Here is a 27146-nt window from a genome sequence, read left to right as displayed (position 1 = left end):
TGCGACCCATTATGGGAAAAGACAAGCCAGGTGGCGTGGGCGCAAAACAGGGCACCCTAGACCAGTACACCATGACAAAGGGAGGAGGGTCCACGAGTGGGGCTCTGCTGGAAAACGCGGCCCTCTTGGTGGCCATTACGGAGGCTAAAGATACACTAGATGCTAAAATAGGTGCAGTGGGAACCAAAGTTTCAATTCTCCGCCAGGGGGAGGAGCCTAGCCTGGAAACATGATGGCCGCCTAAACCCTCAGCTCCGCCGCCTCGCTCTTCTTCCCTCCGTACCGCTGCACATCCTGTTACCTATCCGTTCTTCTTGAAGCGGTATCGGACCCGGGAAGTTGCGCTGATTCCAGCGGTGTGTTTCCCGATGTGATCCCTTCGGCAGGACTGATCGAGCGTCCCTGTTTTCTTTCTGCTATTGATGGCGGCGACCTGCTCTTTGTTCTTGGAGCAGACGTGCTCCGGCCACCACGACAACAGCCACGGACGACGGAGCGGAGTCGATCAGCGGGAAGCGGCGACCGCTTGGAGTATCTGCAGCGGCGCGCTCTACTTCATTTTCACCTCGGCACTTGCTTAGTCTCACAGTTTCCGGTGCTACTTTTGTATCCCCTGTTCCTTCCCTTTACGGAGCAGTGAGGGGGGCCATTTTGTACCGAGTGCTCGGCGATTGTGCTGGGTGGCTTCACCTACTACTGAGGGTGTTTACCTCGGCCGATTGCACACTACGTCCGTGTACCGCATTGGTATGGACCTTGCTGCCCATGTCCCTGTGACCTCGCTGTTCTTGCCGGGGCGCCCATGGGATGACGAACTACGGGAAGGGGATGCCGGCATGTGGTCTCGAGGACTGGCCCTCGTTGTCGACCCTCGTCTGCATAGAGCTGCGTTATCCTCCTCTCCGGAGGTTCCCCTCCAGATCGCTTCGATTCTGGGCGCCCTGGCTGCCTTGCGTACTGCTTGGGTTGGTCACACCCGGGACCTGGGGGGCCGCTTGGACTCCATCTTATCTACGCTATCCTCAACTATCCGAGATGGAGAACGCTTGCAGAGCGCTTCGCCACACCCTGAGCCCGAGCACTGTGAGCTATCTATCCTGATGTGCATGGAGACGCTGGAGGTGCGAGAATTGAATTCCGCGGCGACGCTGTCTGCAACCATCGTGGAGGGATGTGTGAATCCTGGACTGGCGCAGCTGCGGGGAGGTCAGCTTTGGGCGCCATGTCTTACACCTATTTCTGGACTTGCTGCTGCTTCTTCCTCTGGTGTTCTGGGTGCGCCGCTTCTGCTTCTACTGTTCACTTATGGAGGACTGATATTGCGCACTGCTCTTCTTGGTTCGCCGATGGCCCACATGGCTTTGTGTTGGACTGGCCTTCGTGTACGACGCCCTGTCCGTCCATGGCACTTGCAGCGGTTCACGTTACTCTGGTGGGCGGTTTTCTTTTCGATTCTCGCTGCAACGCTGGATCGTCAGGGACAAGGTTGACAATCCTCTTCACTTTGTTTACTGCTGTTTGCTTACTGGGACTGTGATGTGTAGACGGGGGACCTGGACGCTGGATCTGTTTTAATTGGGGTTCGATGGGTTGGGCGGCCGCGATTATCCTGTTGGTTTCTTTTAAGCTACGTAAATTTGGCCCTCCTCCGGTTTCATATGTGTACTTTTTCTTCCTTTCTTATCTTTCTGCATTTCGGGTATTCTTTATGGGGCGACAGGCACGCCGTTATGGGGGGGGGTAGGCCGTAGCCTCTACGTGTGTGCAGGGTGGGGGGTGGGGTGAGGGGTCTTTGTTTTGTCTTTCGTTCCTATGGGCCTTGTTTTTCCTTTTTCTTTTTATCTCTTTTTTCTTCTCTTTTTCCTTGGGTCAATGTGTGGGTCGGGGTGGGGTGGGTGGCGATCGGCGCACGGCTTATTATGCGACTTTCAGTCCTTTTTCAGTTGTTTCTGTGCTGCCGTTTTGCTCCTGTCTTCATGCTCGTTTACTTACCTGCTTAACGTCGCCCGCCTCTGATCTGGATGTGTATTGTGACTTTTGATCCTTTCTAATGTTTATTATTTTCATTAGTCTTATGAACATTATAAAATTAAACCTTGCTTTCTCCTGCCACTCGGTAGTGCAAATGTCTCTGTGGAATCTGGACTGCCTGTCTTTGTATTTACATTGCTACTGAGTTGTCATATTGCTTGCTACTGTGCACCGTTTCTGTCGAGGCCGGCCAGTCGGTTGTAGGCCCGTAATTGTTTACTTTTCTGCGCAATAAAGGTTTTAAAAAAAATTTAAAAAAATAATTCTTCGCCAGGATCTGAGAAAAGCGGTGGACCGCATTACCAAAGCAGAGGCAAAAGTATCGTCCGTTGAGGACACAGTAACCACCCTACAGCAGCGCGTCAATAAGCTGACAGTGATTTTGCAGGAACTGGCATCCTGGGTAGAGGACACCGAAGGCAGCGCCAGACGGAACAACCTTCGCTTTGTGGGTTTTCCAGAGGGCTGCAAGGGTAACTCCATGAGCCACTTCCTCACCCATTGGCTCAAAGATCTCTTGACAGCAGATATGCTCTCCACGTGCTTCGTAATTAAGAGAGCCCACCAAGCACCAACTAGAAAGCCAGCGGGCGAAAGCCCATGACCAGTTATTGGCAAACTACTCAATTATGCAGACAGGGATGCAGGGCAACAATTTCCTAGAACACACAAGGACAAACTTCTTTTTGGATCCCAGTCAATCATGATATTTCCAGATTACATTTGTCTTGTGCAGCAGCAAAGGCAGTCCTTTGTAGCAGCAAAAAGGAGATTGTGGGATCTCACCATCTCAAAGATGCTGCTCTATCTCGCCAGCCCACGCTTTGTGTATAACTCAGTCTTATTTTTTCAATACACCTGTAGCCGTCTTCGCTTGGACAGATGGACAAGCCAACTTGAAGCCTTACTTCCCACTGCCACTCAAGTCTGACTCCTCCAGAGGTTCACAACACAATAGACACCTCAGGACATAATCGAAGCGGAGACACCGATCTGGATCCGACAGTCGCTCCTCTAGCCCTGAGCGGGCTTCTTGAATACTCCAGTGACTTAAAATTATTGTCTGGTCCTTACTGATGCCCCATCATTTGGATATGCTCCACTTATTTTGCACCAAGATGGCGTAGACACTATGTAACATGGCTGACCAGCCCAGGACACTTATACCCCAATGTTAATGTTTATTGGGAAAGTTGGGATTCATTAGACGGGGGACCCTGGGCTCCCTGGTTGGGGTTCTAGAGCGCCCCTCACCGTGACAGATACTCCTTGTTCCTGGCAGCATCGGGGAGGAGGGATAAAGGGTCTTTAGGATTAATGGTTTCTCTAAGTTTAGTTGTGTTCCACGCACAGACACTGTATCCATCCTTCACTAGGCAGAACGCAAATTACACTTCCACAAACAACATATGGCTACTCAAGCGACTGCTCCCCTATTGGGTAACCTGGAATGTTCTGGGGCTACTTAACAAAATCAAATTGGGTGCCATCCTTCGACAGGCCAAGCGGTATGGGGCCGACATCCTTCTCCTGCAGGAGACTAACCTCTTGGGTAACAGGGCTCCCTGCTTGGCCAGATTTGGTTACCATTTGATTTACCACGCTGGATTAACAAGGGTTTGCTATCCTCATCACCTGTTGTGTTCCCTTCATCCATATAAATAATTGGGTGGATCCCAGGAGTAGATACGTACTTCTGTCAGGTACTATTTATGGAGAACACATTAACGTTGGTAGCATTTATGCACCCCGCCTCTGGGGACCATCTTTATTGACAACATTACTTGGCTATGGAGCGAACTTCCGGACGGTATAACTCTTCTGGGAGGGGACTGAAATGACACCATGTCGACACTCAATAGAAGGCGCGGGTCCGGTGTGGGCCCTCCTACGGCTGAAACCAAATTGTCCCTCCTCGCCGGCACACTGGGTTGGTCAGACATATGGTGGGAATATCACCCCGCCGAGATAGGCTACACGTATGTGTCCGCGGTCCATGGATCTATGTCCCGGCTAGACTATATGTTCATGCCTATAGTTATATCCATAGATTTTCCCAGGTATCCCATCTCTCCATGGGGTTGTCGGATCATTTTCCGGTTACAGTAAAGCTTCTACGCTTTCAAAAACCTCCCTTCAGAGGCGAATGTCTCCATGGCTCCTTCGGGACCCTGAATACCATGAGTCACTTACCCCAGCCATTCCAGAGTATTTGGATATAAACGTCGATTTGGCCCAGTCCAAAGAAACTCTTTGAGAAGCTTTAAAGCCTATAATCTGGGGGGTGGTGAACATAAGTTTGTCGTGCAAAAGAGAAACATAAACACTCTGCCCAACATTCTGAGATAGAGGCCCAGCTCGCTTCTCTGGAGACACAATAGACACATAATCCCTGTCCCTCCCTCCAGCGTAATTTGTTTCTTACACAACAGCAGCTACAACAACATCTCATGGACAAGGCGAAAGATATCTGCTAGCATCACAACACCGCATATACCAGTGGGGGGATAAATCAAGTAAAATGTTACACAGATTGTGCCAAACTGAGCTGTCTCCAGCCACTGTTCCAACATCCGTGGACCAGATGGAGTCTTGCGTACCTCCCCAGAGTAGGTTGTCGCAGAATTTGCACGATACTTCTCCTTACTTTATGCATGGAAGGAACAACTCTCGGAGGCCCTTATCGCGGAGTTCCTTTGAGATATTCCTCCCCCAGACTAACAGATCAGATGAGAGACCATTTTGATGCCCCCATTACAGTAGGTGACCTAGCAGCGGAACTTGCAGCGATGCACCTGGGGAGGGCCCCCAGGTTTTCCATGGAGTTCCTCTGATCGCATATGTCCACACTGGGCCCGCATTCGCTGGCGACGATGCAAGACTCCCTTGAATGGCAAATGCTACCCTGGGACTGGCGACAGGCCGAGATTGTCCTTTTCTTAAAACCTGGCCGCACACCGGAAGACCCATCTTCATACCGCCCTATCTCCCTTATTAACTTTGAACCTAAGTTATTGGGTAAAGTACTAGCGGATCGCCTGCGGACCTGTATACAGGAGTTGATTCACCTTGACCAATCTGGCTTTATACCTCACCGAGTCACCTGCCGCACTATTCACCATGTTCGTAATGCCGTGGCATTGGCTCCAAAGTTGGGATGCCCCTCGGCCATACTTCGTGCAGATATTGACATGGCATTTGATTCTCTCAGTTGGGAATATCTTTTCCAGCTTTTGGAGGCGGTGAATTAAGGCCCACGCTTCCTGGCATACATTTGCCTATTCCATATGGAACCAACTGCTTCAATGCGAATCGCGGGATATCGCTCAGCATCCTTTCCCATTAGCTGGTGTACACGGCAGGGCTGCCCCCTGTCCCCACTTTTATTTGCCCTAGCGGTGGAGCCCCTGGCGGTATGGGTTCGCCGGGATCCAGTGCTTCGGGGTTTTGAATGGCCACGGTCGTGAATGGCCACGGTTGCAACCAGACCGCATAGCACTCTATGCAGACGACGTCCTGTTTTTCATGACAGACCCATGGATCTTGGGACCATGCATCCTACAGATCCTCCGAGTCTGTCAGACCACCGGGCTCCATACCAATCCCTCTAAGTCTTTGCTGTTTCCAGTATGTGGTCATCAGGGTAGAGGTACATGGGCGGCCCACCTGACGCAGGGATTCCAGTACCTGGGCATCTTTATGTCTCCATGTCCAAAGCTCTTGTGGGCGCATAACATCAATCCACTACTTGCCAGCCTCCGAGATGAGACAACTATCTGGTTCTCTTTACCTCTTTCGCTGTATGGGCTCTTGGTGGTCTTTAAAATGGTCTCTCTCCCCAGAATACTTTATCTGCTGCAAAACTTCCCGTACCACATACCGAAAACATGGTACGCACAATTAAGTGCTGTACATAACAAGTTCCTGTGGGGTGCGGGGGGTCGGTTCGAGTGGCTCTACAGACCTGTGTACAATCCACGTATTGTGGCGGCATCGAGGCAGCGGATGTGTATTTATACTATGCAGCCTCTAATCTGTTGGTTATTAATGAATGGTGGTATAACACACCAATGGATCCGGCTTTCGCATTAGAACACACAGTAATGGAAGGGGTCCCCCTTCTTCGAATATTATACAGTGCACAGAGCCTCGACTTTCTACCCCATGCTAGTAGAACAGTGATTCAGCTTTTGCGATGTACCGTTCACAAATGGGATGGCACGGCCGTCTGACCCAGACAACGCCCCAATGGCACTGTACTTACCTGCGCCAGGTGACAGCTTGAAAGGGGTTCTGCCAATGGGACCTGGTAGGCATATCCATACTTGGGGACGTTATGAGGGGCACTATCCTAAAGTCTTTTCAACAGCTGCAGGAAGAGTTTCAACTCAACAAAACACAATTCTACAAATACCTCCAGCTGTGCCATGCTCGCACCCCCATACTCCTCACCCTGGATAATCTTCCAGAGTCTCACCCCCCCCTGGAGGACCGCCTCCTCCTGGGTGACTTAGGCACCTATAAAGCCCGCCAGATATACCAGACGTTGACAACCCACTCTGCTACGAACTTACACAGAAACAGAAGGGCGTGGCAAGACAATATCCCAGACTTAACCGACGACGACTTGGCGGCGGCCATAGCTAATCCCCCGGGGTGCAGCAGTGTCCTCTAGATACCGTCTCATTCAATTCAAATATGTCCATCGAGTTTATTACACACGTCTCCGTCTTGAGAATGGGGGATATTTCATCCACCAGTGCTTACGTTGTGGAACAGAGGAGTGGACGTTCATACACACCGTATGAAGCTGTACCGCTATACAGCCCTTGGTCTGCCCTGTTCCCATGATGCACTGGGCCAGGGACAGACTAATTTGCATATAGCCAGGTTCTGAGCTGGGATGGGGCAGTGAGCTAAATAACGGTGATGGATCAAGCCCTGATCTTTGGACTGGGTAAGAGTGGTCTGCTTAATTCAGACACTCTGTTCATCACCACCCCCTTTTCTGAATCGTTTTTGGCCACTATCGGTGTGGCAGGGTATACTCAGACATGAGTCCCTTGCTCACTGCTCCATCAGGATTCAAGCAAGCCGGGCCGACGAGGCTGAAATGCCAGAAACCGGTCCCCGGTAGCTTGTCTCCTTTCTGGTGAAGAATTGGCTTGGTAGTTTGGTCTGCCCTGTTCCCATGATGCACTGGGCCAGGGACAGACTAATTTGCATATAGCCAGGTTCTGAGCTGGGATGGGGCAGTGAGCTAAATAACGGTGATGGATCAAGCCCTGATCTTTGGACTGGGTAAGAGTGGTCTGCTTAATTCAGACACTCTGTTCATCACCACCCCCTTTTCTGAATCGTTTTTGGCCACTATAGGTGTGGCAGGGTATACTCAGACATGAGTCCCTTGCTCACTGCTCCATCAGGATTCAAGCAAGCCGGGCCGACAAGGCTGAAATGCCAGAAACCGGTCCCCGGTAGCTTGTCTCCTTTCTGGTGAAGAATTGGCTTGGTAGTTTGGTCTGCCCTGTTCCCATGATGCACTGGGCCAGGGACAGACTAATTTGCATATAGCCAGGTTCTGAGCTGGGATGGGGCAGTGAGCTAAATAACGGTGATGGATCAAGCCCTGATCTTTGGACTGGGTAAGAGTGGTCTGCTTAATTCAGACACTCTGTTCATCACCACCCCCTTTTCTGAATCGTTTTTGGCCACTATAGGTGTGGCAGGGTATACTCAGACATGAGTCCCTTGCTCACTGCTCCATCAGGATTCAAGCAAGCCGGGCCGACGAGGCTGAAATGCCAGAAACCGGTCCCCGGTAGCTTGTCTCCTTTCTGGTGAAGAATTGGCTTGGTAGTTTGGTCTGCCTGTTCCCATGATGCACTGGGCCAGGGACACACTAATTTGCATATAGCCAGGTTCTGAGCTGGGATGGGGCAGTGAGCTAAATAACAGTGATGGATCAAGCCCTGATCTTTGGACTGGGTAAGAGTGGTCTGCTTAATTCAGACACTCTGTTCATCACCACCCCCTTTTCTGAATCGTTTTTGGCCACTATAGGTGTGGCAGGGTATACTCAGACATGAGTCCCTTGCTCACTGCTCCATCAGGATTCAAGCAAGCCGGGCCGACGAGGCTGAAATGCCAGAAACCGGTCCCCGGTAGCTTGTCTCCTTTCTGGTGAAGAATTGGCTTGGTAGTTTGGTCTGCCCTGTTCCCATGATGCACTGGGCCAGGGACAGACTAATTTGCATATAGCCAGGTTCTGAGCTGGGATGGGGCAGTGAGCTAAATAACGGTGATGGATCAAGCCCTGATCTTTGGACTGGGTAAGAGTGGTCTGCTTAATTCAGACACTCTGTTCATCACCACCCCCTTTTCTGAATCGCTTCTGTCGTCTTGGCCTGTTTAAAAGAGGTGCTGTCCTGGGATCTCCCACACAACCCTAGATTGTTCCTTCTCCACAGCACTGATGACATAGGGGGAAATCAATATAAGCAACAACTTCTCTTTCTAGCCCTCACCGTAGCAAAGCAGGATTTTGCTCAACTTTGGAAAGGTACCTCTCCCCCAACTTTAGGGAAATAGCAAAAATAATTGGATAGATGCATGGATGTGGAGATCGTGGTCTTTCAGGCACGGGGCTGCCCTCAGAAACATAGGAAAATATGGTCTTGATGGGCTACATACCGGGGTATCGACCCCCCCTCACCCCCCTGATGAGTAGTCTCCCTCATACACCATACTGTACACTGTACTTTTCCGCGTTGCTAACACAGGTACTCACACATACACTTAACTATATGTGGAATGGGAATGTCTGCACACAGTTCTCATTGTTATATACGCAAACTGTAGATAATTGTGTTTACATGCTTGGTACTTTTGCATTATCCTGTCTTAAACTTGTATATGCCGGGCTGCTGCCCTCACTGTACCATGAAAAGCCAATAAAATATGTTAAAAAATATATATATATATATAAGGGATCAAGATACAGGTATCCTGACCCCAGAGAACACATCGAGGGGTCCCTGAGGGACCCCTCATGGTCAAGAAATTTGTCAAAATTCTTTCTTGGGCCCATTAGAGATCCAGGGGTTCCACGGTGGGATGTTCAGTTGATCTGAGGCCCAATGTAAAAAACAAAATAAAACCTCACACACCATACCTCCTCTGCACATGGCCAAAGGCCGTGTGCAGCAGGAGGTTGGGTGCATAGTGGGGGTTGCCACAGGCCCTGCGGCCAACCCCCACCTCGCACACCCTTACCACCCAATGCCCCTACTTACCCCTAAACTTGAAAAACATCCTTCCCACCCAATGCACCTTGCCAAGCCCTAAACCCTAAAAACGCCATTACCACTCAATATCTCTACCCACCTATAACCCCTGAATTTGATCATATATATATATATATATATATATATATATATATATATTTATTTACGCACACACACACACAAAAAGCTCACTTTAGCTCAGGTTCTGTCTTCCCAGGACCTGGGAGATTGGATTGTGGTGTTGGATTTACAGGACGCTTATTTCCACATCCCCGTCCTGCCTCCCGACAGACAATACCTGCAGTTCATTGTGACTAGGTTCCTCAAAGAGCTATAACTCCTGTTTCCTCTGAGGCTATTTATCATGCCCTAATGGGACTTAAATTTGGTTTTGACATGTCTGATGTGCTTTCCCTTCAAGCTGCTGCACAATTGTCCACTCCGGTTGCTAATCAAGACTGCTTTCCTTATGATCATAACATAGGTCAGGAGGGCCAGCGAACTTCAGGCACTCTCAGTGCACCCTCTTTATTCCACCTTTTACCCAGATAAGCTGGTTATTCGACCATGTGCCTCCTTTCTTCCGAAGGTTGTGACACCCTTTTACGTAGGCGAACACATCACCTTGCCTACCTTATTTAATCTGCTGCATCCTTCTAAGGAAGCGAAGAGACTCAACCGTCTGGACCCACAAAGAGAACTGTCATTCTACAACGATCGAACTAAAGAATTCTGGGTAGATGATCAACTTGTCGTAGTATAGGTTGGAGCTACGAAGCGAAAAGCTGTGCAGAAACGGGCCCTCTCACGATGGATAGTGCTCTGCATCAAAATGTGCTATGCTCTGGCAAAGAAGTAACCCTCTAAGGGCTTGTTTTATTATTTCATCACAGCTAAAGCTGTGATCACTATATTAGTTCACAGAGTTCCTGTCCTGGACATCTGCCAGACAGCTCCTTGTGGATCTTTGCACATGTTTACCAAGCACTACTGCCTGAACAGTCAGGTCTGTCATGATGGGCACTTAGTCTGTTCATTATTGCAGAACTTTTTGGTCTGAATCAGTTTCACAAACCGTCCCGGAGGTATTGCTTGGGTATCTTTTCTAATGGAAGGAAGCTGTGGCTAGACGTCTCTATTAAATGAGCAAGTTACTTACCTTTGTTTTGCCAAACGCCGACCGCGGGCTGCTGCTGCTGCGTTGGAGAGAGCAAGAGAGAGGTTCCGGTTTACAGAGTGCCGAACGCCGATCGCGGACTGCTGCTGCTGCTGCTGCGTTGGTGGGACAGCCCGCCCGGCCACGGTATAAGAACAGCTCAGACTGCGGCAAGGAGCAGCACAAGCGCGCGGCTGCTGCGGTTGCAGTGGTGATGGTAGTGGGTAGTCCGCACCTCTACTATACCACCATTTTACCAAATTTCACCCATCCGTCTGTCCTTTCAAGCGGACCTTGTGGGCTCTGCGGCCCCACCCGGGCAGAGCAGCCAAGGAGCCGTTGGGAGTGTGGAGCACTTTCCATTTGTCAGCGGACTCCAGATCGAATTTTCCACTGCATCGTAGACAGCAGAGCAGTGGCGAGGCAGCCTTGGAGTGCACTGGAGCAGTGGTGAGGCAGCCTCGGAGTGTTTGGGGCAGTGTTCCAGGACTAGCACCTGGTCACAGTTTTTGTTCTCGTGGGTCTGAAAATCTATCCAGCAATCAACCAAAAATAACGTCAAAATGTGCCTTTCTGAAAGACGCAGGGTCGGCAGTCTTCTTGAGCAACATGAAAATTAAGGGACTACCCATTCCCCTTAGCCCCAAAGTGACCTTCAGAAAGAGAAGTTCAGGTGGTAATATCGAGATGGGCAAATCTCAAACCAGCCAAGCGATAGTCACCAGCCAATTTGACGAGTTCACTCTATCACAAGAGGGAGGAGTCCCTTACATATCCACGCAGAGCAGTTTAGGTGGCCTGGCAGTTACATCTTTAGATAGTTCCAAAACAAAGACCACATCAATACTATCAATGCCCAGTTGCGACTTTGCAGCCACTCCTGTTGCTAGATTAAACCCAATCTTCAACATCGACCCCTTAACTGAATCTAACAGAGAGATAATTGTTCCCCCTGATGACAGTCTAAACACAATGGGTAATCACGCTGATCCACCAACAAATCTTGCTACAAAGGAAAGTGTATCTGTTACGACAGAGGGGGAAGAAGCTTATCAACATTTCTGCTCCATACCATCTGTACCACAAGTGCTTGTACCCTACGGGGGGGGGGGGAGGGAGAAAGTGAATCCGCACAATGTGTACAACATGTTTCTACCGGGCCTGCGGACTTGCAATGTACTGAGGAAGCTCACGCTGTGGAGGGAGATCTCTCCTTTCTTGAATCAAAAGAATGGGAAAAATGCTGTCCTCATATGGTAAAAATATCCCTGCCATTCTCGTCCATCATCGTCTCCAAAAGAGGAGAAGGAGGATTTTAAACAAGAAAAAGCATGGGCTATAGCCCTGGACATCCTACAAAGGTCAGCGGATGCTATGACCTATCAAGCAAACAAAATGGACATACAAATCAGTCTTTTGAACACACTAGCTGTGTACGTAGCCAAAATAGATGATAAAATTACAAACTTGAACAACCTGATCAGACGGGCCCAAGCGGTTTCAGACCGTCCGCAACAAGGATGCGATTGTTCACCAATAATTAAGAAACTGAGCACGTTCCCAGTAATGATGGAAAAACTATTGGCGGACCTAAAAGAAATTACAAACTTTAAGCCATCCTCTTCAAGTAATAGCGACAGCGACTCATGTCATGCAACCAAGGAAAAGGTGGCAGCAACGCCCGGGTGCGAAGGGATGATATTAATGCCTCGTCCTTACCCTTGGATATATCAGCCATTGGCAGTGTAAGGAGCGGCCAACAAAAGTCCCCACTTGCGGGAAAGGCTAAGTCCACCTCACCATCTCAAACTGATCAAGACATTGAAGACCAGATTGGCAAGGTGAAAAGACAAAGGAAGTGAAAAGGCCGAAATAAGATCCGCAGGAGCAAACAAGATCAGAGCCTTTTCCCTCTGTTTAATGCCAACAGAGGAGCATAATGACCCTTTAAGAATTGGCGAGCCAAAAAATCAACAAGAAGTCCAAACCATCCCATTGGAAAGTGACAAACATAAAAAGACTGGCACCTTCTTACCTGCATTAGATAAGGACGTAGCCGGGGCAGATCAGGATCACTTGGCAAATAAGGGGAAAAAGGAGTCATCCACAACCCCCCAAGTGGCACTTTTTGACCCAATGCTGAGGCTGAGGGCCAAAGTTCCACCAGGCCCACGGACCTTCGTGGTAGCGCCAATCTAGCAAATCCGTCTCAAATCCGCAGCTCACATCAAGATCTTCTGGGCAATTTTACTATATTGGCGAAGGGCAAGGGTGGTGAAGTTCCAACCGCCCGTGGCATAAATCAAAAGAGCTCTAGTGTATGGAAAATGACACCTCACACATCCGTTCATAAAGCAACAAACGCGCAATTATCAGGAACAGATTGAAAGCATTGGGCCCAAAGATCAGAGCCACAAGCGAGGCTTCTGGTGACCTCCACCCATGGAGACCCAACGTTCACGCTTTTTTACCCGGAGTATAAGTCCAAAGGCAAGTACGACATATTAAACCGCGGGAATAGCATCAAACTGATACAAGCGATAGGTCTGTCCAATGTCGTAACCTCACAGGAGATCAATTCAATATAATTCATCGCACCGGGTCAGGGTCAAATAAACGAAAGCACGAAGGTTACTTGGAGCTCGACAGAGGCAATGAATAACATCTTACGACATACAGAAACCTTCAAGCTGTGGGGCATACTCATACTACCCGACAGGGAACCAGGCTACCCACACGTTCTGCAAGAAACTCTAGGCCTTGAGCGTCCACGGCCGAAAAAAGAGCTGTCTACTCAGTCTTGAGGAGTGCCCGTGACAAAACTCCCTCCTCCGTCTTAAAAGCATCAATTGCAAGAGAGGATCAGATCACGCTAAAAAGGGACTTAGATGAGGCTGGTACATGGTCATGGCTAGCAGGTTCCCTAAATTCAACCCGGCTGCTCCGCTGACATCACAATAACCAAACGGGCTACGACTTCTGTCCATTAAGGATCTGTTCTGGGAACATTAATGGGTTATCAAGTAAATTGGGGGGACACAGCAATAACCTCCTACTTACGATCATTTGAGATAATACTACTTCAAGAGACATGGTTCATGGAGCCACAACACATAGAAGGGTACAAAACACATTACATCCCAGCCTTGAAACTTAAATCTTCTGGAAGAGGCAGTGGCACTTAGTAATTTACATATCAATTAAAAACGACATCACCTCATGGGACCTTGCGAGCCCTTCCCATTTTCTCCAGTCGGTAGGAATCTCATTTAGTACAAACAAAGGCCAGTCCAGGTCGATCACTCTAATGAATGCCTATGTTCGCCTAAATTCAGTGTCCAGACAATCCTTCTCAGATGAGGTGACTGAGTTAGTGCTAAGGATGAAATCTGGTCTCTCGAACACAGACATAATTCTATCGGGCGACTTCAACATGTGGCTAATGTCTGACCTACAGAAAAACGAGGTTACCAAAACACTGCAAAGCATCTGGGTTATACCACCACAGAACCTTCCCGGATGGCACAAGGAAGACCGGAAGGGCTGCTCCTTACAAAGGAACCTGGAACATCTAGGGCTTAGAGCCCTCAACGGGCGCTTTCACCCTGACAAGCAACCCGGCCTCTCATACTTAGCGAAAAATGGTGCATCCTTAATTGATTACACCTTTTGTTAGCCATTCTCTCCTGCATCAAATATTAGGGTTCGGATTCGGAAACAGAACAGAAAGTGACCACAGACCTCAAGAAATATCGCTCAGCACTAGTCTAGTGCAACATGCAGAGGCAAGGGCTCAAGCTTTCGAAAGCTATACAATCAATTTAAAACAAATCAAGTGCTTGGTTAAGAATCTACAGCAGGTAACAACGGAGGCTAAACACATTTTTGAGCGCACCAGTAGGACAACCGAGGATTACATTGCTAACTGGACGACATTTGTATCAAAATTGACAGACAGACAGACAGACACACAAAACCAGTAACGTATGCAAAATCAAATGGGGCAAATTACTCGACCTCTGGGAACCCAGCAATACGATCAGTAAAAAGAACTATGAACCGGCTATGGCGGGAATTAAAAATAAAGCCATTGGACCCTACAACAATAACCAAATTGAGAGAAGCCCGCAAACACCTGAAGATATTAAACGGAGAACATCGCCGGTCTCATTGGAATTCTTTCTGGGCTAAATTACATCAAGACATCAAGTCAAACCATTTTGTGAGGTTCTGGCGTACCATCAATAGTCTTGGAGGGAATGTCCCGAAAGTCGCTTCATCAAACAAACTGCAGTCTGAATGATATTCTTTTCTGCACATCCACTTCAACGTCTGCACATCCACTTCAACGATCAACAAGAAAACACCGTTGATCAGCGAACCGGAGAAGAGGGCGCAAAGCTCTAAAAGTGACGGACATGCCTCTAGAGCGATCAATTAAAATGCTAACCATGGAAGAATCTCCCTTTCAAGACCAATTACCTGAAAATCAACCAGTGAGACCAAATTATCCAAGCAGTATCGAACAAAGTCTAGTCCAGGAGGTCCAAATTGAAAAACAGATTAAGAAGGGCTGGAAAGATAGAGCTCCAGGCCCAGGAGGTATCCCTCCAGCTTTGTTTAAGGAGGATCCGGCCTTCTGGGCCTCTAAGTTATCTTTTTACTCTTTACCTCCATCTTACAAAAGAACATCATTCTGCCCTCTTGGCAAGGTTCATTTCTTGCGCCAATATTCAAAGGTGGGGATAAAAAATCACAGGGAATTACCGTTTGGTCGCCCTTATCGACAATGAAGCAAAGTACTTTGCTGGGTGTCTGCTCAACTCACTTCGGGCATGGGCCAACGATCATTCAGTAATCCCTCCAAACCAAACTGGCTTCACAAGTGACACAGGTACCTTGGTTAATCTCATGACTCTCTCCTGCTTGATAGACCAGGCGGTAACCAGCTCCAGTCCATTCTATATGGGAATTATAGACTATAAAGCTGCATTCGACAATGTCAACAGGGCCATGCTCTGGCAGGAGCCTACCAGATTGACTATCCCAATTGGTCTTCTAAGAGCCATACAGCTACTGCACCGGGACACATGGATCAGGATCAAGATCGGGGATGGCTCTAGACTATCACGCCTGATTATAACAACTAAAGGACTAAAACAAGGTTGTGCCCTGGCCCCCACACTTTTTAAATCTATTTCTATCAGATTTCCAGGAAGCCCTAAATAAAGTAAACTCTCATGCTCCTAAACTAGCCAGCTTTCAGCTGTCAAACCTCCAATACGCCGATGACGTAGTTCTCCTAAGCAACACAAAGATTGGCCTACAAAGACTTATGGACGCTACTGCCGAATATTCACAAAAGAATGAGCTTCAGATAAACAATAAGAAAACGAAAATCTTGGCGGTCCGTCCAGGAAGGCCCCAGAAGCTGGCATGGGTCCTAAATTCCGAAAGTATAATAGAATCCAAGTGCCACAAGTACCTAGGAGTTCTCTTTGATCTCAACGGTAGATACAAAACCCACCTAGAAGAGCAAAGAAAGAAGGGAGTAGCACTATCATTTGCACTCCGTTCTATTCATAAGAAGCTATTTGGCCCTACATTCGCCCCTACATTGCAGGCAGCACAAGCAAAAGTCATTCCTACACTAACATACGGAAGTGAGGTGCTAAAAGGTCTTGACAGTGGCCAACTGGATAAAATCATTGCGAAAATCTTCAGAACAGTGTTCCAGTTACCAACACATACATCACCTGCCCAAATCAGGCTGGAACTAGGTATCTGTAACCAATCACTTTCCAGATTGATGAGCTTCTTAATGTGCTGCCACAAACTAAGGTCGTCAAAGGAAGGCAGCTTAGCGCAACACCTATGGTCAAACCTGCACACGAAACGTTGGCGGGCAGGGTACGATTATTGGGCGAGAGGACTAAAAATTTTAAGCCTGAACGAAGTTCGGGACTTACAAGTCAGTCAAAGCGAATTTAAAAGGCTAGGAAAAATAAATGCAAAAAAACTCTTCATTAAAAGACAAGGCTGGTCTCGCAAGTAGAAGCCACGGTTGGATGACTCTTAGGACGTACGACCAGCTGACGCCTCAGGGGTACCTAATTTTGCCGTTCACCGCACGCACCAAACTCTGCTTCTGAAAACTAAGATTGGGTGTGATCAACCTGTCCTGCCATTTTCCCAAATGGAAAAGAGATCAAGCCCAACAACACTGTCAGCTTTGTAGAAACCACAGGGAAGATATAACAGACATCATCTGCTTGTGCCCAAGGTTGCTGAAGGAAAAAAGGTCCCTTTTACGGAGAGGCTGGATCGTCAACGAGGCCTGATCGTGCAGAGCAGCAGTACTAGCCTGCTTTGACCCACGGAACACCAACCTAAACTGTGCTCTAGTAAGGTTTATGGATCATGCTGCAAAAAAGCTAGGGGAGGGGATCTACTAATCGCAACCTCCACCAGAAAAACGACTGGCAGATCCACCCTGTAGGTGCTCCGGCAAAGGACATATCAATTGTCAGAGGCACCAAACCATCTGATTAGAGGGGCTTAGCATATAGGTTGGCATATTCCGGGACTCGATCTCCAAATCTTGGACACCACCACCAATGCCCCAAAGGGTTTTACTAATGGGTCGGTGATAGGGCAGCTATGATTGTGTACGCAGAAAAATGGAGGCATGGAGATCTGCTACTAAGAACTGGGGTTTTATTTTCTTTTAATGCATAATATTTGTATCTTCTGTAAGTTGCAAAGGTTTTTTAAATCATGCAATAAAGTTTTCAACCCAAAAATACTTACCTTCGTTAACAGTTTATCTTGAAGAGACTCTATATAACTGCAGATACCTTGCTGCTGATGCACAGTTGAATGACCACATCAACTGGTCCGCAGGGGTACTGCCTGAACATTTCGAGATTTCCAGATCCAGTCTGATGCCTGGGGAACATTTTAAGGTAAGGATTCTGCAGCTAGATAGTCTCTACCAGGCAGGGTGCTATTGAATGTCAGTAACTTGTTCATCAGTTCCAAAGGTGCCTATGGCGACTCAAACCTGGAGCCTATTCCATGCCGATGCCTGATATGTGTTGATCCATGAAGTCTCCATGGCACAACGAGCCAGACTTGAATATGATCCCACAATGCTAATGCCATCTGAGACGGAGGCCCTGTTTGGCCCTAATGTGGATGCAGTCCAAGTGCTCCACAACTTTCATGACAATGATGAGGTGGAAACTTACTGCCTCTTTATTACACTGATTCATGGTTCTACTTGAATCAACAGAATACTAGCGGTTAGAATACCTCTCCAGAAACTGAGTTGCAATCCCCACCTGGTACACCCAATGAGAAAAGAGCTTCTTTTGATTTGGTGCAATGCAGAGCAGTAGACAACTTTGACTTGCAACTACCGACTGTGGAGATGAAATCAGGCCTGCTGAGATTCTTCAACAATAGATAACTTAACTGCTACCTGGAGAATGCGTTAGTTAACATTTGGCTGTCTCCTGGTAATCCAGGATTCCTCACCCAGTACCCAACACTAGAAAGCCTTGTATTGCAAATGCCAATAAGTCCAGTTAACTTAAATGCTTTCCCTTCTGCACCATTAGATAGGAAGTATATGCATAGTGATGCATTTGAAAAGAATCCTTCTTTTTACCTAGGCTGGCCCTAGGATCTTTGAATTCAGTGTGTCTCTTGGGCTACCACACTCTCGCGCTATAGGACCTAGCCAACGTAGTTCTTTCCAGACGTTGCAGAGGAACTCGGTGTAGCCTTTGCCGATACCATACAGGATGGGCAGCATGCAGTGAAATACGTTTTACGTACTGGCCTTGACACCATAGACAGTGTGAGTCGCATCTAGGGCATTCGTGTGGTGCTCAAACATCATGCATGGATATGTGCCACTGATTTTCCAGAGGTTGTCCAAGCGTTATCTTTAGACTTTTTGAGTAGAAGGCTGACAGTGCTAGATATATTTAAAAACAGCTATCTTACAACCTGCTCCCTAAGGCATCAATCCTCTACCACCTCCATCCAAGCCACCATGCTTCTCTTATTTCCCCGTGCAGGAGCACGGTAGAGGGCAAAAAATAAAATTCTACCTGGTTGCAAATGCATCACTTCAGATCAGCGGCTTCTGCAGATTATTCAATAGGGTTTCTACGCCTGACCTTTCATTTCATCCCCTCCATGAATCCCCCTTTTTTGTGTGTTTTCTGCATAGCCCATTGTAGTTTGCCCTGCGTTGACCTACCTTCGAACATTGTAGGCCTCATTTGCACACGTTACTATAAAAACGCCATTACTTTTGTGCCACATTGTACTTTCACAATGAACCTGCATATTTTGTTGCGTTCTGTTCTTTTCCTGGGATTTAGTCTGAGCACCACCGACCAGGTCAAACAACAATGTCCCTTGTTGTTCTTTCTGACCAGGCACTAGCACCTAGACATAACACAAGAATGCAGCTGTTGTTTATGTTCAAACATGTCCGAGTATATAGGTAAGTAAATTAGCCACAAACTGACATGAAACAAGAGTTCTGAGACGAGAACATTGCTTGTGCTAGGATGTAGAGAGTTCATCTATGGTTGCTAAAGTACGGGGTCTGCCAATAATCCCAGAGATCTTTCATATTATTATTTCGCTTTACTCGCAGGTGAGGGGGTGTTATGTTGCTATATGGATTATTGACCCTGCTAACAGTGTTTTTATTATGCATTTATTTTCTATTTGTGGCACGTATACTGCATTTCAGAGCACAATAGTTTGAATAAATATTTGAATCTTATTTTGTGTCTCATTTTATTTAATTTTGGACAAGTACAAGTGAGAGAGCGAAATGGTGTGTCCAGTTACCGCGATCCCTGAAAGGGTCGAGAGTGTTGTGTTCTGGTGCCAATTCACTTGTTTCTCTGGTATGGTTAGGAGGGCAAGTGAGGCACTATAGCTAGTCAGACTCGGGCTCATGGATACTGAGGTATATGATGACTCATTCCCTACATACTGATTTTCCATGGTCCCAAGCATAGTTCTGTTCTAGAGTAAAATCCTTGCAACACCCCGTTTTAGCTCCAGTTTCACCAGACCATTCTACCATCCGTATGCACAAATTAAATTTACCTCTGGCCAAGGGAACCATTTAAAGGAGTGCCATACTCTGAAAAAGGTGAGGGATGTTACTCTAGCTACATTCTAATGCCTAGCAAGGAGTGCACACATGGATGTATGACGTTACAACGCATACTTTTACAACGCCTACCTTTACAACGCGGTTTTTACCACGCATACCATTACAACGCATAGCGCTTTGGGGGTGCTGGATAGTGAATAGTTTAATTTACTATTCCAACTTCAGTCCCCGTGGATAGTAGGGAAGGTTATTGGATAGTAAATTAACCTATTCCCTATCCTAGAGCGCCCCCCAGCGCAATGCGTTGTAATAGTTTGCGTTGTAAAAGTTGCGTTGTAATGGTAGGTCGTTGTAAAAGTTTTGTTGTAAAGGTTGTATACCTGCACACATACATTCTGGAACTCTTGCCTTTGTAACCCATCCTACGGAAGGACAAATTAAAAATGCTTACTCTGGCTCATATTCTTTTTGCCCTGGACCCACTGTATCAAATGATGTCCTTGAACCTGCCTGCTATATATTCTTATATACTCTTTCTGCAGTCGAACAGACATCACCTGTAATTCAGAGTGGGGTCAGAGTGCTTTCAATATGTCATCTTCTGCATAAAGATGTGCTAATCTCTAGCCAAGAAGGAACCTCCTGAAGGCCTATGGGCTCATTCTATTACAACAATGGCTGCTATCATGACATTAGCAAGGAGAGTCCCTGTCTTGGACATCTGTCAAGCTGCATTGACAGTCAGATCTGCAGAGAAGGTCCTTTTGCCCACTCAGTCCTGAAGGACATTTTGGCTTTACTACACTTTTCAGACTTTCCACCTTTTGGTAAGTACTGTTTGGTTGTCTATTAAGGTAAGGAAGCTACTGTTAGAAGTATCCTCAGAACAATAATTAACTTACATTCTGTAATGCTCTTCTGGTGGATACTCTATTCAACTGCATGTTCCGCTTCACCCTCCCTCCTCTCCATTCTGTAGAGGGGACATCTGAACATAAAGTGTCCTAAATTAGCTTTTAGCAACTATCCTCTGAGTTGATCTGTGTCTGAGGGTCTTAGAAGAAACAACAACAAAACGGATCTTGACATAAGCACACAGGAATAACTTTAATATGCAACTCTGCTCCATCACTTCTGGTTGTCCGGGAATGAGGCAGCACCATCTGTCTGTGTGCAGGAGCTATTGCTTCAAGGTTTCTAGGTCCAGTTTGGTGCCTCTGAATATTCTAAAGCTGAATATTCAGCAGTTTGATAGACCAGAAAGCGCATTACCAGAAAGCGCATTACAGAAGGTAAGCAACTTCTTCTGCATCTCCTCTCCCCTCCTTTGTGATTTGGTTAAAGTCACAAATTACAAAATTGAATGTTTGATCATCTGAGCCCTGGGTTACTTTATTAGAGCTTCAAAATTGCCTGCTGGTCAACTGATACAATGGTGTCTTCTGGAAATATTTTGTTAGCTTGGGGTCTTTAGAGCACAGTGACGTTTTTTTCTCTGTGTAAGGCTGTTTATTTGTATGCCCACTTTGCACATTTATTCTCAAATCTAAAACAATTAAAAAAGGGTAAGAGGCTGCTCGGTTTAATATTTAGTTATCTTTAAAAAGAAAAAATTTGCTTTTGGATAAGCACTTCAGTCTTTAAAAATATGTACATTTCTTTCTTCCAGTAAATTGTTCTGGGATAAGACCCACAGGGTATTCATTGTTCATGAATTTGGGGGTTACATGTTGGTGACTTTTCATAACTCACCTCTTATGAATCTGGTACTCGGTCAATGCACTCTCATCCAATTCCTACCAAACTTTTCCACCTCCAGTGTAGTTATGAAGTAGTGTATCAGTGATTTTTTTCTCTTTCTATTTATCTATATTGAGGGCTTAGCTGAAGTACAAATAGTTTCAAAGTATACCATTAAAAGCAGAAATATCACTTTCTGTATGACATGTACTAAAGGTGCTATAGTATAGATTTGTATAATGAAAATCTACCACTAGTCCAGTACAGAAAGCAAGTTAATGAGGCATGCAGCCTTGTCTAACATTGTAGAAATGTAAAAGAAATGGTCAATTATGATCAAAACATTATTTCCTTAAATTGTACAACAAATGTTTCACCTCCTTTCTAATTTGAGACTTCCCTGCATAATAGTATTAAAAGTATATCTTCTCACAGCACATACCTGCAGGCTTAGCTCCAGTAATAAGATGCTTGGGCGTGTGCTCTGCAACCTGATTTGTATATAACCCACTGTAGTCAAGTCTGTCATAATATATCACAAATATCCTCCAACTAGAAGGGGCACCCGCAATTGTTCAATGGTTTATCAGAATGGTGCACAGAAGTATTGCGGACATAAGAGCTGTTCTTTCTTTGTTTTTTTAAGGTCAGCATACCTGCTTCTCTTGCCAAATTCCGGATGTAGATGTGAAGCGTTGCTCTGTGAGTTCCTGTTGCAGATACTACCATGAAGTTTGTGTTCGAAAGTTCTCAACAACTGTCTTCGAAGGCAGAGGTTTCCGTTGCCCCCAGCATTGTTGCACTACATGTTCCTTAGAAAAAGATTTGCAGAAGGCAAGCAAAGGTGAGGTCATCATTTGTGATTGGAAAAGAACATAAGACATATTTTTGTCAATGAGAAAACTAAAAATATAGTATACAAGATTTCTTAAAGGAATTTCATAAAAGTAACAGTTTAAACCATCGAATTCATTTTATTAGTGTAATCAGGCAAGAACCTTTGCAAAGGTGTGTTTGGTACATGCCTGAATGCTCATGATTTAATACCCCATTAGTCAGTCTCCACAGTAATAAACTTATATTAGGCGAGATTTCACAAAAGTGCATTATACGAACTGTGAGTTGTTTTTGGTTGTTAATGCAGAGTTTTCATCTTCTGGCCCAGGGGAGCACTCCCAACTTTCAATATGGCATAGGGAAAAGAGAAAAGTGCTCCTACAAGTACCTTCACGAAGGTGGTGCAAAAGTGTAAACATGTGGAACTTCCTCAGCTGGAATGAATCGCAGAAGCACCTGCACCCACCTCCTTCTACGACATGATCAAGCCCTCATCAGAGAAGTCATTGAGAAAAGATGAGTAACCACCCACGCTGAAAATCGTTTGGAAAAACTAGCTCCACTGTCTGTAGTCCTGCCTAGATCTTAGTCAATGAAGACCCTTTTGTTGATGACGAAAAAGCAATACTTGTAGATGGTCTTCTTGTCAGCTACCTCTTCGCTGGCAAAGACTTCAGGCAATATCCCATTGTTCTCAAAAAAGGGCCCTGCGATGAAGACAATTTGTTGACCGACTTCGAGCAATCTGTTGACAAGACCCTCGTCAACAATAGCAAAAACCTTGTCAACTATGTCCCATCAACAGCAAATCCTTCTGCACCCTTGTTGATGATCATGAGCACCACACCATCAGCAGTGATTTTATTGTCTATGGCCGTATGTTTGATGGCAGAATTGTATTTTTTTTTCCACATTCAAACACAAACAGCTTAATCACATTCACCTTTAAAGGTTTCTATTCTATTGCCCGTCTCCATATCTGGGTTTCTGAGCTAGATGCGGAAATACATGTACAAACAAACAAAGTCAATGAACCAGAACAAGTCTCTGATTTGGCACTTTTACCTATGCAGTTGGATGTGTGCTATTTTCCAGACTACAAGGAGGCGGCTCATGAACACGAGGAAGGCGCAGACTTTCAGCAGAGCTAGGACATTTATGATCCCCAAAATTTCTCATCTGATGGACGTCGAAGAATCAGGAACAGTATTTGCACTAAGGTTAAATTGTCACAAAAAATTATTGAAATTTGGAAAGTTGCCTACTTCACTTTGTAAGAACACACTAGACCATTGCACAACAATGCTGCTGTAGATATGAGGGCAGACTTCCTTTGTTGTCCTTGCTGAGGAGCAGTTAAGCTGAACATTAATGTGGTATGCCCTCAGTCTAAGTTATCAGATCGAACATCAAAAAACAGAACCAGTATTCCCTTTTGTCCTTAGACTAATTCATCTGTCAGTGGAAATATAGCTGTCTCTGTCTTCAGGTAAGGCAACTATACTGCACCTTATGAATAAAATATAAATCTGAAAGAGACTATTAGTTATAGATTCCTTACCTTAGAATTACACCCCCCGCCCCCGGCGTCAGAGTGGATCCAGAGAATTTTTTCTCAGCAGGACTCTTGCGTGTCGGTAGGTGGCGTCGTTCGGCTTCGTGTTCGTAGTTGGTGTCGAGATTGCCGCGATGACGTTGCGGTGTCTACTTAAGATGCTTCTCCTACGCTGTGACGTCAATTCATTTACTCGACATTCCACGACAGAGGGGCTCAGCCACTGGTGGACAAAACTAGGGCCCTGAAGGGGAGTCCCTAACTCTAGAAGTCAGTTTGCAGAACGGGGAGGATGAGTGGGGCGGTAAGGAATCAATAACTAAAATATGTCTCTTACAGATATATCGTTACCGAAGGTAAGTAACTTGTTCATCTGAAAGACTATTATAGATTCCTTATCTTAGAATAGATACCCCAGCAATACCGACCCCGGAAGTGGGTCTGCGAATCAAGTTCACACCAGAAAGTCCTGGAGAACCAAACGGCCAAAGAAGCAGTCTGTCCGGACTGGAGTATCCAGGCAATAATGTTTGGTGTACGTGTGCAGTGATGCCCACATGGCTGCCGGGCTGATGTCATTAAGGGGGACTTCTTGTCCCAAAGCATTAGTGGCCGCTGTCGCCCTGGTGGAGTGGGCGCACAGTCCTACTGGAGGTTCATTTTTCACCAAGGAATAACAGATCTTAATGCAAAGAACGACCCATCTAGAGATGGTTCGTTTTTGCACGGCCCAACCTTTCTTGGCACTCACATAGCAAATAAAGAGTTGATCGTCCACCCGTAACTGTTTCAGGTGGTCCAAATAAAAGGATAACACACGTTTTGGTTCAACACGGTGGAGTCTTTCTGCCTTCTTGGAAGGATGCGGGGGCTGGAAGAAGGTGGGTAAAGTGATGGTCTGTCCTATGTGGAAAGAGGTAACTACTATGGGGCGTAAAGGTAGAGTTTGGAGAACAACCTTGTCGGGTGAGCAACAAGGGAAGGAATCTTAAAAGAAAGAGCCTGAAGCTCACTCACCCTGCGAGCAGAAATGATGGCTACCTAAAAAGCAGTCTTAAAGGTCAAAAGTCTGAGAGGATAATTATGTAGCGGCTCAAAAGGAGCTCTCATCCGGTAAGTCAAGACCAGATTCAAGTCTCACTGGGGCATTACGAAAGGAACAGGAGGAAATAAATGAGTAATGCCCTTCAGAAATCTATTTACAATAGGGGACTTGAAAAGAGAAGGCTGATCAGGAAGTCAAAGGAAGGCCGAAATGGCCAAAAGATAGCCCTTAAGGGTGCCCAGAATAGAGCCCTGTTGGGCCAAATAAAGAAGGAAGAGGATGACCTCTGAAAGAGAGGCTGAAAGGGGATCCACAGCCTTTGCTGTGCACCATGCCACAAATTTATTCCATCTGCAGGCGTATACTGTCTTAGTGGAGGAACGCCTGGCTACTAAGATGACATTACAGATTTCGGGAGGAAGGTCAAAAGCTGCCCCTGCCCACTGACATCAGTTCTTTCTTTTTCTGTGCCAGCCAGCGCAAATCTGGACAGAGCGGTACCCTTAGTCACTTTTTGACTAACTCTATTTGGACGTTTTGACAACATCTTTTTTTAGCCTTTCGACTTATGGTGCATGGAGGTATGTCCCATCGGTGAACCGGCTTCAAACCTCTTGTCACAAGCGGATGTCGGTTACGGACTCGCACCTCGTGTGCCTTTAGTGCCTGAAGCGAGACCACGAGCCGAAGTTGTGCTCCGACTGTCGGGTCATGATCTTTGCGGTAGCGGTCCCGAAAGCTTCTGTAGGCCCGGAAGTCAGCTCCGCGTCGCTCAAGGTCTCGATCGAGAGGGAGGTCGCCGGACCGCGCGCAAAGTTACCACCAACACTCCTCTTCGAAGGTAAGTTGAAGCACAAGAAGAAGGCAATGAAGCATTGTTGCTCTTCGCCTTCTCCCCGTCAGTCGGCCAGCGCGGGATGCGGAAGGTCCATGTCCTTCGGCTCCACCTGCGGAGCCATGGAGCCGGACCGGTGTTGATTGATGCCGGTACCGGGGCCAACCGGTACTTTTGTACCCCTGTTCTATCCTGGCATTCCTGATCGCCCGTAGTGGCAGCCAGAGGTGGTTGAGGAGGACTGGGAGGGGTCTGTTGACCCTCTGGCAGAACAACTGGATGTGCCAGACTAAAGAAAAAGAAGAAAAGAGAAAGAAATTGGGGGAGGCCAGTGTTCTGGATACATCCCCAGACCTTTGCATGCTTTCTCCTCCTACTGTGGCTGCGGAGGAGGGGGCTTCCTATGCTGTGGTGTTGCATAGGGCAGCTGAGGTCTTGGGCCTTGAGCTTCCTACGGTGGCGGTCAGGACCAACCTGACTGAGGTGCTTCAACTGGCAGCAGCCTCTTTGGAGCCCCTGCTACCGTTCAATTAGGCTTTCACTGACATCCTTCAGGGCACATTTGTGGTAGCAAGCCTCAGCCAGACCTACTAGTGCAAGGGATTCGCCCTTCTCTGCTTAGAGTCCTTAGACCAATAATAAGAAGTTGGCACCGAAACTGAAATTGAAAAGACAGAGTTTATTAACCTCATGAGGTGGAACTACATTCACACAACACCCTTCGGTATAGTATGAGGTAGCACACTGACTAGAAGGGGCTTTGTCCTTTTATACCCACACAGGGGCTGAAATGAAGGCGGTTCAAGGCACAGAGTGTTGGTTTCAAATACATATAAGGTCATACAGAGAGTGTGCTAGCAACAAGTGGGAAGGGCTGACAGCTAATTCTGGTGGACACATCTTGACAGTTACAAATTGGAGACAGCTGGATGCTCAACTGAGCATGTGCAAAGCAGAAGAGGATAAATATATCTTCTCTCTAGGCAGATTTCAAGAGCAGTTAACAGGAAGGTAGGACAGAGCACATGGCAAATAAAATGGCCGACAGAAATACAAAATGGATTCCGTAAAACGGACAAGATAGTCTCTAAATACAAGATGTCTGCTGCTAATGCTTAACCTAATCATTGCTAAATTACGACAGACGACCCTTTCAGCATTTGCTGAAGACATTCGTCTGTCTAGGGTAATCTGGATCTGCATCCTGTACATTAATGTTCATCATCTCAGTAACTTCACTATTTAGCATTTGTTGTTCTTTTGTAATATTTCTTTTGGCAGGTGTTCAAGCAGTGATGCACATGGAGCAAATCATGGGACCACATTGTATACAAGTACAGCATGTAAATAGTATCACCAGTAGTATACATAGAATAGTCAGTAGCTTCCAGCCCCAAGTAACAAAAAGTGTCCATATCCAGTTTGAAAATGTCCATGTACCAGTCTCTGGGTGAATGTCTGCAGCAATCTTATTTAGCTTAATGATTGCGTCATAAACTGAAGGTGAGTG

The 27146-nt window shown here is 46.6% G+C and overlaps 1 protein-coding gene across 4 annotated transcripts in view; it reads left to right on the top strand.

The window, feature by feature from the left end:
• The window catches only part of NSD3 (nuclear receptor binding SET domain protein 3), a 1711795-nt gene that overhangs the window by 1029351 nt on the left and 655298 nt on the right, over window positions 1-27146 (top strand). For all 4 annotated transcript variants that reach the window (XM_078666314.1, XM_078666313.1, XM_078666315.1 and 1 more), the window contains exon 13: window positions 22011-22208. In XM_078666314.1, the coding sequence (XP_078522440.1) occupies window positions 22011-22208 (198 nt within the window). The remainder of the gene's footprint in view (window positions 1-22010; window positions 22209-27146) is intronic.

This window comes from Lissotriton helveticus, chromosome 11, assembly GCF_964261635.1.
Source record: "Lissotriton helveticus chromosome 11, aLisHel1.1, whole genome shotgun sequence".
Taxonomy (NCBI): domain Eukaryota; kingdom Metazoa; phylum Chordata; class Amphibia; order Caudata; family Salamandridae; genus Lissotriton; species Lissotriton helveticus.
Note: the sequence above shows the minus strand (reverse complement) of the source record. Positions and strands in the feature narration are given on the sequence as shown.